General features: G+C 39.9%; 1 protein-coding gene across 6 annotated transcripts in view; it reads right to left on the bottom strand.

Annotated features, from left to right (window-relative positions):
* Positions 1-17173, bottom strand: part of PTPRK (protein tyrosine phosphatase receptor type K) — a 421389-nt gene that overhangs the window by 370734 nt on the left and 33482 nt on the right. Inside the window, exon 1 of one of the 6 annotated variants that reach the window (XM_080586781.1) lies at positions 5974-6249. The exons of the other annotated variants lie outside the window; for them this stretch is intronic. Coding sequence (XP_080442907.1) covers positions 5974-6007 — 34 coding nt within the window. The 5' untranslated portion in view covers positions 6008-6249. Of the gene's footprint in view, positions 1-5973; positions 6250-17173 lie in introns of those variants that run through there. 6 annotated transcript variants of the gene reach the window in all.

Below are 17173 nucleotides of genomic sequence, written 5' to 3'. Positions count from 1 at the left end.
GTAAAGTCTTTATTTAAAACGAATTTACACACATTAAGCCAATAGCTGAAGCAGGGGCACACAAGTTTTTACCTAATATTTATGCAGAATATTTTAACCTCCGTTAAAAGAAAAAGAAAAGAAAAAAAAAAACACTCTGAGTTTGTCCTGCAGCGTGAGAGCCACAGGCTCAGCAATAAGCACAGAGCCGACAGAGTGGACGCATCCCCTGCCTGAAGCTCACTGTAAGGCGTAGTGCAGCAGTGGGATCTGAACTCCTGCCAGGACACCAGGACTGGCAGGGGGACACTTGAACCCTTCTATGCTTCATTCTTCCTAATGCCAGAAAAAAAAAAAAAAAAAAAAGATGTGCTAAACATCTGCTGAAATCATCCAGTACACTTTTTTCAAATAAAAATGAATATCATCACTATATCTCAGGTTTCTATCCTCACAAAAAGAATGCTAGGAAGAAGTGTACATCCTCTCCCATCTGCTTTTTTTAAAATATATTTTTTAATACACACACAGTTGCTTTTTTAAACTGAAAGAGGAGCTGACTTGGAATGATATTTAACCTAAATCCAACCTTTTCTCTCTTTCATTAAAACTGGGGACCTGAATGTCAACTGCAGTGCTGAAGTCTTCTCTAAAAGTACGAATTAAGTGAACTTTCAAAAATATCCATAAGACACTATTGCATTTTATGTGATACTCTGAAAACAAAATACATCAGGGAAGAAAAAACACATTCTTATTCCCCCCTCCTCGCTCTGTTTAATTCTCAGTCCTTCCTGAAGGAGTAACGGAGCACATTTAAGACCTCCTCTTGTCACCCTCGAGCCCTGTGACCTGTGTCACCTGCCCAGCCCGGGTGGCTGGCAGCCCGCACTGCCCCGCTACAGCAGTTGCTGACTCAGCTGAGTCAAGCCAAGGAGAGCAGAGAGCTGACACCAGCCACGGTGATGGGCTGCAGCCTGAACTTATGGCTGGTGCTCGTGTCCTTCAGTGCCTCTGCCAGTCTGTGGACACTCACAACTAGATGAAATTTGCTTAGTCAGTGGTGCCAAGAGGTTGCACCTGCTTGCACAGGTCCCTTTCCCAAGAGCTAACTGGACCACAGAAGTGACAAACTGTAACACTGGTAACCTGCTAAAAGAAAGCACTGCATGCTTACGCTCATACACGTTGGCAACCTGACTGGCATTCATGATGTGGGGACAAAAATGTACCATGACTTCATGAAAGTCACTTTTAGTACCACGTCTCCTCAGCCACTGTTAATATAAAGCTTACTTAATCTTTTTGGAAAAAGCTACCCCCAAAAACTGTATAAACTGTTGCCCTAATGGTGTTCATTTCCAGCTAAACAGTGATTAGAATAAATAGTCCTTTACACTCCTTTAATATTTTTATTCTCGCCCTTTTGATTGCTTCCACGTAAGGAATACACACATACAGTTTTTGGAGCAGGGAATGTATAATCTTCTTGTGGACTATTTTCTGGTGGACTATATTCATTTAGATTGCAATCTGAGAGAAAATAAATTAAAAACAAAAACAAAAAATCCAGTGGCCACTCCTCCTCAAGCAGTATTTTCAGGTTTAAGACAGAACATCACCAAACACAGCCTTCCCCACCCACCTCCTCTCCCAGAAGAGAGGACACAAAAAGGAGACTTGTGAAATAAGACTTAAATTTAGACTGGAGAGTTGGTTTGTTGGTTTTTTTTTTTTTTCTTATTCATGAAAAAAAAAAAAATCATATTGAGAGAATTTATATACACTCAAGTGGATAAAGGAGGGCACAGATTCCTGCAAGGAAACAGAAGAAAGTAAATTCTCTGAAGCCAAGCAGGAGCTGCTGCTGTACTACAGAAAACAGCCTCTATCAGCAAAGGAAAATAAAACCAATGTACCAAACCTAACTACTTCCTAGGAAGAAGAACGTAAAAATATTACTAAAAAGTCTGCAAAGCAATTACTTTTGCTACATTTTCCACTCAGCAATACTACATCTCTTATTAAAAAAAATATTGGAGAAGCCATTTTTAATCAAAACTGGAATTACAAACTCCTCAATAGACCAGATAACTACTGATCTAGATTCAAAACATGAACGGTTTGGCTTGAAAAGCAAGAATACTTGTTTAATATCTGTTCACAAGGAAGCAGAAGTGATTCAAAGGACTTGGAAACAAACAAAATCTAGTTTTGTTTCTAGTAGTTGTGTTTTCTCCCAATTTAGCCCTTTTCCCCCCCTCCGTCCTGCTGCTCTTCCTTCCTTTTTCCATCGTTTTCATTTACATCGAGTTCTCTTTTTCAAGCAGCCAAGCCCATGTAAGTAGTTTGCCAAATCTAAACTCCTTTGTTTCTCATAGCCTTTATTTATATTCACCCGTGCTCATTTTAAAATCTCCCAACCAAGGCAGCTTAGGGCAGGCAGATGCAGAGGTGAGAAGCGGATGAGTTTCAAACCCAGAACACGCGGGGTCAGTGAAGAACAGGACCCCTGCAGCCCCTCGCTGCCCCCTGCCCGCCTCCCAGCACGTGTGTGGGGAAGGGAGGGCACGAAGGGAGCTCCCTTTCCCCATCCCTCCAAGTCTCCAATCACCAAGAGCAGGACCATCTATTTCTGATTCCTTCACTCTCCCAGATGAGCTTGACAAAAATGTTGAAGAATAATTCAACAAAATATTTCTTCCCTTCCGAGCTACTTGATAAACAAAAATGTAAAGAAAAGAGGACTGCAATTGGAAATGAACTACAATAACCGTACACTTCATGCATTTGTATAAACACACTGCAAGCCCTGCCAATTTAAAAGACTTCTTCCACCACCCACAACTACTTCCTTTTATCTTATCAGAAAAAGAGCTGTTTGCCGCTGTAGGCTAATTACACCATCTGTTTAGCCCCAGTGCAGCAACACTAAGACATAGCACATTAACTCCTTAACTTTCCCACATGGAAGTGCCTGGCGTTGCCCTCACGCTCTCAAAGACGTGGGCTGGGCAGAGGGAAGGGAGAAGCAGCCTCCTGTTATTTATATTTCCCTCTTCCCCCACCACAGCTCTGCTGCTGGACTTCACAGGGATTTAAGCAACCTGACAATTTCTCTCTAGCTCACCTCGGTACAATGGTGCCAGTTGTCACGACCGGCAATGAAAAACATCAATCACCCGCGTGCACACAAAGGAGAAGGAAGAGCCTGGGCAAGCCCGCGCTGCTTGTCACATCGAGCGAGCTGGCTCTCGAGTTTCCCAGGACACAGGAGATGCACACCCTTGCATTAAAAAGCAGTATTTCTCCAACTTTTGGAAAGTAGGAAATGCACGCCAGCCTTCTGCCTCTCTGAAGCAAACACGTCCCGGCCCATCCATCAGGGCCAGACAGAGCCCACAACGCACCAGCTGTCCCCAAAGGCACCGCTCAGCAGGTACCACACGCTGGCACGCCAGAAGACATCTTCACAAGGTCCCTGCACTCTCTTCTTTCATCCTTCCCCAGCCCCATCTCCTCTTCCCCCTCCACTCCTTTAAATCAGCCAGAACACACAAGAACCTTGCTGCTTTGAACACCTTATTGAAGTCAGCCCCAACTGAAGATAAAGGGGTGACCACGGGGCACGAGGCGCAGCGGGCTCAGGCAGAGAGTGCAGGAGTCCCTCCAAGCCCCACACTCTCACGGTCAACATCAGCAGCCTGGCCTCAAGAGTTCGCACCTTCCCATGGGAGCCCATCACTCCCCACTCCCTCCCAGACCCACCAGGCTGTTTAACTTCTCTCCACCTTCTCTTCTCGCATACAGAATTGCGCAGGAAGCCATTAACCCAGCTGATTTGGGTACATGGGCTGGAAGCTGAATGGAGGAAGTGGGAAGGCAGAAGGTGAGAAGGCAGCCACACCTGCAGGGCAGCTGCGACATGCAGATACCTGTAGCAGCCTCTCCGGGCAGCAAAGCTTTGGCAAGGACGGAAGGTTTGTCTGCATCCCTGCAACTATCAAGAATTTTCTTCCAGAAATCTGAAAGTTAGCGAACTTGAACCTACCTGACTGCATCTGGAATTCTTTGTATCTCCCTCCCTTTCACCCCTTGGTAAAAGCATTCCCACATTTGTAACATGGTGCTAGAATAGCCCCATTACAGAGACACATTCCAGTTGAGAAATTGCTTTCATCAGAATATACTACATGTTACTGATAACCACTAAGATTAAGCCAAAGGCGAAAGGAAAATCTGTAGACATTTAACATCACTTTGCATTGCTCAGCCACATAGTTTTATTAACAGTTATTTATAGATTCCCACTTCTGCTACATGTCACATTTTAAAGGAAAAAAAAAAAAAAAGCAGCTTGGGGAGGCTGGAAAGGGGAGATCCAGAAATAAGAGAAGGCTTCATCTTACAGAGACTGCTCAGGAGGACATTTACATCATTATCTGTACATCATTTACATTTACATCATTATCTGTAGAGCAGCAAATGCATGGGTCACAGGAAACAGGATGCAAACTGGGATAACAGAGAAGGGGAAAAAAAGCAAAGGTGACTTGAGCCCAGTTACGTTCAATAACTCTCTTGCCCTCAGGTTCCATCAAAACTGAATAACATGAGGTGTGGGATGGGGTAGGAAATAAAGCAATTACATGCACTCTTTACGACAGTATTATGCTTCTTTCTTTGCTTATTACTGCATATCTAGAAACAAAGTATGCAGGTATTCTTCATGTTGCATACAGAAATTAGAAGAGTTTTCATGGATAGATTGCTCCTGACCTTTTTAGTGATGAAACTATTCAAAAGGGGAAAAAAGGCAGAAAATTACTTCAATCAAGCATTTGCAAGTAAAGAAACATTAAATGCTTGGACAAAAACACCCAGATCATATCCCACAATTTAGTAGCACTCTATGCAGAGCAACATTTAACGCAGCCACAGCTCAGTGAAACTGCTGGAAGAGCAGGCTGGCTCAGATTCAGGGGCTCGCCGTCAGTAAGGTCAGGGCATACACTGTGCAAGACACACTTCATGTGGCACTGTACTTGCTTCTATTCTCTGAGGCACTTTCCTATCACGGAGATAAAAATGTAAGACGAAGCATCCAGTGCCATGACAGGCGTATCTGCCTTCCAGCTAATGGAAAAGTACCAAGCACCAACACCAGCCTGCAGAGAGGAGGATCTTGCTCAGCCACTGCTGTCATTTAACGTGTTCCCTTCCCACCCACGGTCAACAGCAAGGCCAGGGTAAGTCACTAGGTAACTTTATTAACTAGGTAATCCATTAACTTCAATTGGAGGACAGAAAGTACATAATCTGCGGTTATCAGCTCCGAAGAGGTGTTGAGATGAACCTCTCCATTTTCAAAGTTGCTTTGATACATTAAGCTTGTAAAGTTTGCCAGACAATCCTTAACTGAAAGGCAATAAATGTTGCGAAAACAAGTACAGTTGATAATGTAAAAGAAATTCTACTAATCAGCCTAATGTATTCTCTTACCACAATTTACAACACGTCTGTATGCTTAACATGTGAAGGTAAACAAAACATTTATATTTTACTAGTAAAACAACATTTCTATTTGTTTAAGAGGCAGGTCCCTGCATTCCCTATACTGATTTGTTCAAAGAAATAGTTCACAAAGAATTCCTGTACCCCAACATATACTTAGTTTAAACCAAGTATCCTAATATTGGCAATCCTTTAAAAAAAAAAAAAAAGGCATAATTCCCCCTGAGAACACTGCTGTTCAGATACAAAGGAATGAAGGCATTTTGCTGTCCCATAAACTGTAGCTCATTAAAGCACAAACAAAACTAGCTTTAGTTTTACATGAAGAAAGGGATTTATGGCTTGATGAGAAACAAATTGCCAAAAACCCCAGTGCAAACTCGCAACCTAATTAAACGCCTTCTGTTACACATAGCATGAAAACTACCACCACTGCTTTTTGTGCCTATAAAACCACTCTTCCTTCTAACTGTTATTTACCTCCCGTTGACCAAGTGTAGAAAAATGCTGGCATGCACCCTTCAGGACTTCCAGGAGCTCCTGCAGTCAGTACAGCTCTGTGTACTGCCACTCGTGCTTCTTTGCAAGCTAGCACAAATCTATGCCCTCAAAGAGAGGGGCTTCTTTTCTGGGTGGCATGCATCTTTGACATAAAAATGCATTGTAAATTGCCTTGGTAAGTTACATCAAGTGTAATACATACCACCAAAGGTTAACTACAATGCCCATTTCCCTCACCCCAAAAGCTCGCTAGAGAAGTCAGACTTATGAAAGATGACTCCCTTGAAACATTTGGCAGTCATACAGTCAGATTATGTAAGTATACATGGAATGCTAAGTACCTATTTAGTATTTCATTATCTCCTTAGCAAATAGTGCCATTCTATCAGATACAACACTTTATCTTGCACTTTTTAATTTTGAAAGCAAGCACCCATTAAAAAATGAAATGATTTAAAACAGAACTCCTAAAAACAAACGAAATATTTCAGCTGTACATGAAGACTAAACTATCAAAGCCTCTCTGTGAACCAGAAAATAAGAGAAATATATTCTGCAGCCTAAGCACTTGATACTTTCCAAAATCCTGGACATAAAGTAAAATTCTGACCATTTCAACAGCGAATTCTCACTCAACACCTGTCTGCTGCCACATCACCGAGTCTTTCAGAAGACTTCTTTCACAAAAGGTATAGTAATCATCTGTAAGGTTCAAGGTAAAACACAGAACACTTCCCAGACTTCAGAAGTCCTTAGCAGAATTCAAACACCTATAATAAAAAACCACCACGCAGACTACTTCTCATATCTGGAAAATCCTAACAGGTCAGCTGCGAGCCAGAAGTTTTGGTAAAGAGCCACGGGGGAGTCCTAGAGAAGGGAGAGATCGCATCCCTTAGAAATGGCAGTGGGGAAATCCCATTTGCTGTTGTTCTCCTGGGTTAGGTTTCTCCATACAGAGAGAGGTCTCTAAAAGCTTCCTACTAGCAGCAGTATCCTAACTCCCAAGCATTAACAGACTTTCGGAGGAAAACGAATCTGACCTTTGGTACAGCAAAGTCAAATTTCTGCACCCTAACAAAACAGTTTGGTAGCCTGACGAGAGTCAATCTGGTCTAGTAACACTTCCTGTCAGAAAGGCCCCAGAAAAGGCTGCCTTTAACTACTCTGGAAGTGTTAACTGTCAGTTGGAAATAAATAAATAAAGCAAAATAAAATAAAATCAAGCTAAACACAGCACGCACTCTTCCAAGAAGCAAAACACAGTCAAAATCTACTTCCAGCATTCTGGCGAAAAAATAAGACAAGTGTGACAAAAAACATGTGAATTTATACTCTGGAAGCAAATCCTCACATGAAATACTGTCCATATACACGGCTGGTTTATATTACCTTCAGAGAAGCCTGAATATCCATCACAGATGTAGCTGCACCAAGACTTTTTTAACACTGCATTTTCATACACGTTACCGGTTGTTCACGAGGCTGATTTTTATTTTTAACCCACACAACATCTCCTACTATCACCTCCACATCTATTTCTTCACTCCATGCATTTTCTTATGTATGAGGAAGCAGTATTTGTGTAGCTCCTGTAGAGCTAGCTATTCCAACACACTGATCAGATTAAAGAGACTTTACAAGCATCTAGAAACAATGTCCGTTCATGATCACCTTGTAAAAATAGCAAAAAAATTCATCCTGTACTCTAAAAAATATCCCATGTCCGAGTATGTTGGGTTCAAGAGGACAGACTTAAGTCTTTCTACTGGTATCACTTCATAATCTTACACCTATAATTCTCTCACATAAACACACACAGTTTTTCTCTATTTTAAAACATCACAAAGAACTTAAAAATGCATTATCCAGGTTAGCTCTGCCTTACAGATCATCCAAGCTACTTCCCAAGAAAACCACAAAGGCAATAACATTTTGTGCCTGATTCTGGAAGCATCCCGCTATTTTAAACTCGTGTTGTCACAACAGAAATAACAGGGGCATACTGCTACCACCTCCTCCACAGAACCAGAGGCGGCAAGTACAGACCTAGCCCTTCACCTCATCTCTTGCTGCTGCTGCTTCTCAGCATCTCCTCTTCAACTCTGTGCTACTTTACAAGGAAAAAAAACAGTCCCAGGTACTCATGTTCCTGCTTCCTTGCCTACCCATTAAATCCCGTTTCAACGTAATTTATTAAGAGCTAGGTTGTCTCCACAAGTACCAAAGCATACACTGAATGCACAGTTGCTACAGTCATTGGCATGCTTGGAGTTCATGCCCTACCTTATCCTGTGACAGCTTGCTCAAATACCTATACCTTTAGCTATACAGGGAAGCTGTAAGAAAAGAAAAAGAAAAAAAAAGTGCTGCCAAGTAAGAGAGAGATGATAAAACTGTATTTGCTCTTCACTTTCCTTACTCTATAGCTGAGGAAAGTATAGCAGAATCCAAGTTGCCCTGATCCACAACAAAACTTACCAAAATATCCCTAACAGTGCTTGGCAGATGCTGCTCTCTCCCACTACAGCTCCTGTCAGCCCTTCAGACTGCAAGAGGTAACTGGCAAGCTTGACACCTTTTTTGTGGAAGACTTCCGAGTGAGAAAAACATGGTTGATTTGCACTTCCGTGACACTTAAATGCTGAAAGCAAACCCAGTAACAACAATCAGAACTCTCCAAAATATAAACCACCATGTACCTTGAAATAGATTGGGTAAAACTTAGTCTAATTGTATTCAGTAATCACTAGAACACTCAAAAAATCAGATGTAATAACAAGAAACAATCATCTCATCCTACCTTATTTTTTTTTTAATATAAGCGCAGGAATTCTGAACGTTTACATCTCAATTGGCTTTTTCCCTCTTACAAAACAACAACAAAATGAAGGAACACTGTGTTTGGTCCTACCTGCGCAGTTTATGAGGTCTGATCTTTTTTTGCGAAAGTATTATTTCAGCTGCAGCAGTTAGCTAGTCAGAATACTTTAAAATATGAAAAAAAAATGTGATTCTAAAAGCCTACATTTATCCACAGAGTCTCAAAGTGACATTTTGGCCCAATTAAGCTCTTCAGTGTATTAAGTCATCTCAATAAAAAGAGTAAAATTGATGCTCTTAAAAGTTGTTTTTAAATATTTAGAACTAGACTCTGATCTCAGTGATTTTGGTTCATTTGGTGGTATCCCATGATACCAGTGTGGCTCCTAAACATAAGATATTACTTTTTAATAGCTCCATTAAACATGTTTCAAGATACAAAACAACTTTGCGAGGCCTGGGGGAATGAAAAAAGAAAGGGAAATTATTCTACGTGTGAGTCAATTATGCTATCTGTGAGTCAACGTTAGTTCCCCTTCACTCTCTAAGTATCTACACACAGAAGACTATTTCATAACTGCATTCTGCCTTGGATTTTTTGACAGTATATGATTGTTAATTGTTTCTTCCTCAGACCTGAAAAGAAAACCTGGAGGAAAACAATACAGCTTATAATAGCTCATAGTAGGTCTGTAAGAACAACTGACTGTGTACTCGAATACGCTGTTTTAGTCCTTGTTAAAGAATTAAAGTTATAAGGTTAAACATAGCATTATCCACTAAGATCCAAGCAGTTTTATATATACAAGCAGCATTTTTAGTTATGATTTAATGTTTCCAGTCATAAGAGTGACAGTGAGATGGATTCTTTTACTCCTAAGGGACTAAACCAACAAGTGAAGCAGGAGACGAAAGCTCCGTGTACGATCTTGATGCTACAGCTTCTGGGAAGAGTAAACCTGTAAAACCAAGAGGGTGATTCAGCCACTTTGTGCATCTCTTCTTTCATTCTTCTGCAGCTGAACGTAAATTTGGATTAAACTTACCAGCATTTTGCATTATCACACTTTTCCTGTCATGTGTTAATGACTCTTGGAGTACTAAACCAGGACCACATAAGCAGTTGTGATCTTGGACTGTAAAGACTCAAACCCCGTTCATTACCTACACCACAGAAGTATGTGAAGTTCACGAAAACTTATTACAACAAAAATTCACAGAAATTCACAATAGTTCTTTTCCAACCTACTTTTGTACACTGAAAATAAGTCTCAAATTTATAGGTGTAAGCTTTATCTTTTTACCATCCAGAATTGCTGCAAAGCTCTTTTCAGAAAATGTCCAAAAATAACTGAAGCGCGAAGGCAAGTATCTTCACATTTATCTGCGTTCATCAGGAGAATTAGATGTCCCGAACCTCTTGCAACAGGTATTATAGAGACATGGCATAATATGGACAAGAATAAGTAGCCTAATTAACAAATTAGTCAGTTTTACTTCGCAATCCCACAAGAGCAAATAATAGACTGTCGAGCTAAGCATCACACAGCCATCATCCTTTCAAACTACGTGGTAAAATCAAAATACCTGCAGTCTACACAAGGAAGAGGTTTTTGCCTTCAAAGGTGTTTTCCCAGAATATCCATCTTATTCCTCAAGAAGTTCCCCACTTTTACTACTCAACTTGTCAAACTGCAATGCAATCAAATAAATCTAGACATTTTGTGTACACACAAACTATGAATAAGGCCATTCAAATCCCTGTATTTTCTGCTTCCGATTCCCAGTCTGCAATACTCATTCATCTCTAGCACAAAATGCCCTAATGGAAATAACACAGGTTAAACTTAACGATGACTATAGATCTGTATAATTAAATGAAATGGGTGCTTTTCTGATAAAATGGGAAATCTCTTCCTTTTAGTTCCCGACTGAGATCACAGCTTAAACCCTTATTAATCTGAGATGCAATGAAAACATAACAGCATTTACAAGTATCCTATACACTCTTAGAACTTGGCACATAAACCACTGGTAATGGCATCCCTCCACCGTGGATGTCCACGCCAATCTGTCAGGTATAACCTAGTTCATCATATCTTTTTAACCATGCGAACACAAAACTCTCAATTAAGCGTTCTGCCAGTGTATCTACTAATGCATTAGTTGCCAAATTTGAATAAAAGGAAAACAACACTGACAGGCATTCAAGCCTGTCAAGATCTGTTCTAGAGGCACATTTACCTATGCAAGACCAATTCTGCCGCAGCCAACAAGCATAAACAGGCACAATCCCTAAGAAGGTGGCCCTGTCCTCAGACACTCTTCCTTCCACTGGCATCACCGAGACAATACAAATGAGAAGGACAGAAACAACCTCCCCTTCTGGCAGCAATGCACAGTATCTGCAAACAACAAGTTTTTACGACACAGTAAGAACAGAAAATATTTTTCAGACATCTTCTTCGCAAGTACCACCATGTCCCTAGTAAATTTCCTACTCCAATAAAACCTTCTACTATGGCATGAAATAAAGGGGTTTGTTGTTGTTACAAAGAGGAAGGATCACCTTACAAAGCACATAAATCTTTCCTTTTGTGGCCATGCAAGCTCATTCATGCCCCTCGTTAAGGAAGAACACAAGTCCCATGCAGGCAAGTACAGAACAGCATAACCACGCAGAAGACAATCACAGAAAGCACACTTCCTCAGGCAGTGCTAGAGAGGACTTCGGTTAGTTTACCTCTACCTGCTCTTCTCATGCTCTGGGCCTTGGACTGTAGGCCCTTACCTGACTGATAGTACGCCACTTAGTTCATCTTTACCTGTTTATTAATCTATACATCAGGGACAAAAATAAAATTTGCAGATGTTCTCTATCCCATATAGCCTTCTTTTAAAGAGAAGAATAAGAACTTGTATTTCACAGGCTAAGTGTAAGAGCAGCCAGGTAAAACAAGAAGATTTGAGAGCTGGAAGGTGGAAGACTGTAATCACCCAACTGTGATGGACAGCAGCCAGATTAGTCTACCTGACTCCATCTTAATCCACCCTGAGAACGAGCGGACTTCAGCCCAGCTGAGGACTCCACTAGAAGCAAATATTAATTCCTTTAGGCAAATATTACATGAGTGGAAGAGTACAACACTTCATAATGCAAAAGAACTTTAACCTTTCCCCAAAAGACCACAGATAGTCACAGCTATTTTACAAATGGAATCAGACAACTTCCTCGCTGAGATAAACCAAATATCAAAAGGCTTAACTGCAACAGTGACCAAATGCTTCAAGTTCTCTGGCTGCTGTTAACTGCTCAGCTCAGCAGTAGAGCTGCTGTGTTAGAGACTCCATGAATTTTAAGCTGCATTTTTAAAGTATCTGTAGAAAGGACAAGCCCATTAATAGCATACAAAGATTATTATTCAAGCTCCGCAGTTTTTAGCTTAAGCACAAAAGCTAGCAAAAGACTAAGGAATACTAATTCAGTATTTGGGAGGACAATTAACATTTCTCAGTTTAGGCTCTCCTTTTTTATAGCATGCACAGGAACCACGGACACAGTATATACAAGTGTGTGTATATATATTAATTTATTTAACCTATATCCCAATCTTTCATAGGTAGAGGGATATAAGTATACTTACTTTATATACACACACAAGCACATGTGCACACACATATATGGAGGCAATTACCATGGCTACTTCAATCCTACTGGAAAATATTACGCTACTTTTAAAGGGCTGAATTATACAAAATTCAGGGAAGAAATCTGGTTATAGGCTTATTTAAAATGTTCTAAGGACTACCTCTAAAAACAGAAGAAAGATAAACATAGCTGGAAGCACATTTGATAAAACAAATATATCACTATGCTAGTGCTATGGCTACCTAGTAGGAAATGCTTTACTCTGTTAGCTTCTTCAGTCAGGGGACTAGCCATACGCAGAGAAGCAAAGCACCCAGGGAAAAGACATCATCTTTCATTAGACCAAGACACACAGCTTGGAGAAAAAGAGAAATTAACAAGCTAACTGCTACATTTGCCCTTAGCTATTATAGAACAGACATTAAGATAGCTTAATAGTTAGCTATTCTTCAGCTATTCGTTGATTAACATAATTAAATAAAATTCAGAGCAACTGATTTAAAACTTCCACCCAGTTTGAAGCTGACTTGAATCTGAAAGTGTGCTTCTTTTCAGGTGTCTTCCCCTGGTGAAGAATGTCCACTGCTTCCTCACAAGCAGAATGCTGTCTGCAGATTTACATACAATGATTGCTCTTACAGATTAACATAATGGCTAGGAGACCAATCTTTTTAAGCAGAAGGGTAGGATGGGGAGACTAATCATGAGACATGAGGGGGAAAGGGGGGGGGGGGGGCGGTATTCTTAATGGAGGTACCATGGAAGCTTTTTTTTTTTTTTTTTTTTTAAGGTTTCCACCTCTATATCTGAAGATGGTAAAGATGTACAGTCTACAGTGATAAACATAACTGTTCGTGCATTTCAATTTTTCTAAGTCTGATTTGCTTTACTAAACAAATGTTTAGAAATGCAATTTAAATCAACAATTTAAAGCTAACCCTTAATCTACATGTAGGTAAAAAATTGCTGTGGACTGTTCCAATGCATTTATATGAACATGTTTGACTGATACAGAGTAGAAAAGGACAAGATAAATTAAAAGACCTAGTATCAGAATACAGAACAGAAAGCTATTTCTCAAGATACAATTTTCAAAGGCTGCATGAACTTTTTAGTGAGTCTTACAATATCACTCTAAAAATCTATATCTAGAGTGGTATCAGAATTCAGCCCTTCAATAATGTATCTAATAAAAAAAATGTTCAGAGGAAGTGACTGAATGAGGTCAGAAGAGGTTTTTGTTTCTTACTGGAATCAAACTATGACACCAGTTATATCAAAGCCAATTTATTTTACTGATGAGCCATCTCCCCTATTTTTGTTTTGCTTTGAAAACACAGCATGACAAACCAGTTATATTTGCAATTTAATCACTTGTTTCACCTCTCAAGTAACACAGGCAAGCTTTGTATACTGTGCTGCAGTACACAAATAATAAATTGATCGTGTAAGACTTCATAACATTAGCACACAGTAATAATAAAAAGTAGTATTCAGTCATTCTATTTTCTTCCTCAGTATTCCCTTCCCCCCTTCTTTTTTTTCTTTTTTTAAAAAAAGGTGGTTACAAAACATAATTGGAAGTCTCCTCCACCACATAAATCAGTAACTGCTATCTGGACTACTTAATAATCAAATGATACAGACACGCAGCTTATTGAAACTTGCCTCAATGTCTTCCACGTACTTATGACTGACAAAAGCAATCCTCTGCTGTAATTTGCAATCAAATGTTGACCACCCTATAGCATCCTTTGCTGTACTGTGCAGTGCATGACATTCTAATTTATTGAAAACAAGTAGTCATTTCTGTTTCCCACTAATTTGAAGACAGGAAGTCATCTCCTAAGCATTACATTGTCAACTACATGTGATTATTGGTCCAAGTCCTGACCAATATTGGATTATTGGTCCAAGGCTGACTACGTTATAAAAATTAAGCAGTTAATTCACCCCTTTTAAACAGGATAGCAACACTGTCACAAACCTTTTATTATTTCCATGGTCTCAGGCATAATCGATCACACAAAAGATGTGCCTTTTTCAGCTATGCCATTACATGGCTTCTTCTTCCAGGTGACAAAAACATTACTGACAATCCTTAAAAACTGTCTGTGGAACATATCTAATCTCCCTGGGATTAAGTCTTAATCAACTTTATTTCATTTCCTATTACAATCAACTCATTTATATAATAGATCAAAGTACAAATTACATGATGTTAACTTAATGTTGCTTGGCTACTAAGCGCCATATTTTCTCATATTTTCACAGTGACTAGCAGAGGAATTTCAAGAATCCATTCTTGTATCAAGGCTCACCACCATTTACTGGTGAAACAATCCTGGTAATCCACTCTGTTTGTGTGTCCTGCTACATACAGTAAGATTTTGAAAAAAATTCTTCTAAATTGACTATGGTAAACTTTCTCTGAAGCCTGCTACGAATTCCCTCCTAATTCCATTAATTTGTTCTCCTTTTAAGAGAATCAAGTACTTGGGATACTCTGTGAGAACACTGTCACAACCACAGAACACGACATGATCAGCTACAGAACAAAGTAATTCAACCGACTGAACCGTGAATTTAAAAGTATGTTTTCCATATACCAGGCAAACAGAGCAGTAGGTAACCAGAAATGAAAGCCAGTTTAGTTACTCAGGGCTTAAAGTTACAGAGTCACCCTGGTGGCAATAATTTTGCAGATATATTGAAAATATTTCCTAAAAAATACCACATTTTTTTTCCCCACCAGAAGTGGGAAGTGACAGATACATGGAGGCCCTGTCACAGGTTGCCCTCTTCTCTCTAGGACTACATTGCACCATCTCACTCCAGACCTTTTTCCTCAAAGGTCATCACTGATCACCCTTCTGATCAACACCAGACACCATCCTAAGTTGCTGCTTCTTTTTTTTTTTTTTTCGAAACAGATGAATTCCTACAGTTAAAAGGACCTGTAACAATATTTAACTTATAAACGTAAAACTTAATTGTGCCTTCTTTGTCCTCCTCCATTGCTCTGGGCACCAAAGAAAAATAATGCTCTACAACTACTATAAGCTTCATTTTCTAGAAGAATAGACACGAGTCTACAGGGTGTCCACAATTGATTTCAGTTATAACTGCCTCATTTAATTCATCATCCCATTGAAATTTGTGCATCTTGTTTTCAGCACCCTCGAAGATAGTACTGATTACTACAAATGGACTAGCACGAGTTGCAAACATTGCCACAAAGTCTTCCCCAGTGGTTAAAAGCTTTTCAGAGCATCTCTACTCAAAGTCACTCACTTTACTGCTAGGCTTTGAAACGTAGATTTCATAATCCTCTCCAGGTTTTCTCATGTTCAGTTGTGAGGTTGAAGTTCATCTCGCTAATAGCAAAAAGAGACTATGGCAATTCATAATTTACATGAAGTAGAAGTCGTGTTCTACCATAAAACCTGTATTTTTTTTTCCTCTACATTGTTCACCTCATGCCAAAAAATGAAGTCACTGAATACAGAAAGATAGCCTGAGTTCTTGCAGAAATAATAAAATACTGAAGAGGCATTTACCTCCCTACACTATCAAAACACTTCTGAGCATATTCCAAATAAGAATAAACAAAAATCTTCAAAATATTTTGCTCCTTGCATTTTATGCAGTATGTCTTCAGGACAAGTTACCTCGTTATCAGTCCACAGCCAATACACATCTCAAGTCTCCACACTCCATGGAGAATAAATATGACAAATGCTGCTAGGCTAACCTATCCATCTTTGGTTTAACACTGCTTTGTCCACTACCTGACCCCAGAAGGAAAGTTGATAATGTCTTAAGGGAACAACCCCCCAGTTTAGAGAGCAGTGCATCATTTCTCTTCACTGCTCCATTCAACCTCTTCATTTGCCTTTGAAAGGATTCTGTAGAGGCAGCTGCTCTTCATAATAGCTAGCCTCCTTTGGTTGACTGCTATGAATGCCTCTATCCAGAGGATATTTGTTTATCTCATCCCTTCAGATAAACTTTGAAAAACCTTTTATAATGGACTCCACTCCCAAGGTCTGGTTTTAAGCTGCACCCTCCTCATTATCTACATTGTAATTGTTCTCAGCCGAAACCCGTTTTCCTCCTAGCACCAGACCTCACTAGACAATGCTGACGAGGAGTTTGTGGACTGAAGCAGCCTGGCAGGCTCACTCCAACTTCAGAGGTATTATCACACAGACCTGATTATTTCAGAAACATTACAGGAGTAACCCTTCTCTGTCTTCCTATAGGTACAGCAGAGGTCACAAAACCAGTCTTCCAAAGTCCAAGCTCATCCTTATTAGCATACCTGCATCTCAATGCCATACATTTGTTCTGTTTATATGCTTGGACATCTTGCATGCACTGGATGAAATCCACTCTTCAGAGCGCCAGTCATCAAGAAAAAACAAGCTTCACAAATTGCTCAATTTGTCTACAGCAACCACCGACAAAACAAATTAATACGTTATACATTTTCCCCCTATGCTTCTACACTGGGATTTTTCAGAAAGACAGTTTTAGATCCTGGACCCAGTAACATGACTCATTTCCCTTCATGTCTCAAATACACCCTTGGATAACTCTTCTTCCTTGTTAACAGCCACTGACGATAGCTCATCAATAACTATTTTACTGGTAAAACTTCTCTATGTACAGTTCTGCCTTCATGGTCCTTGCTCCTATCACATC

Source organism: Anser brachyrhynchus, assembly GCF_964034855.1.
Source record: "Anser brachyrhynchus genome assembly, chromosome: 3".
NCBI classification, from domain to species: Eukaryota; Metazoa; Chordata; class Aves; order Anseriformes; family Anatidae; genus Anser; species Anser brachyrhynchus.
Note: the sequence above shows the minus strand (reverse complement) of the source record. Positions and strands in the feature narration are given on the sequence as shown.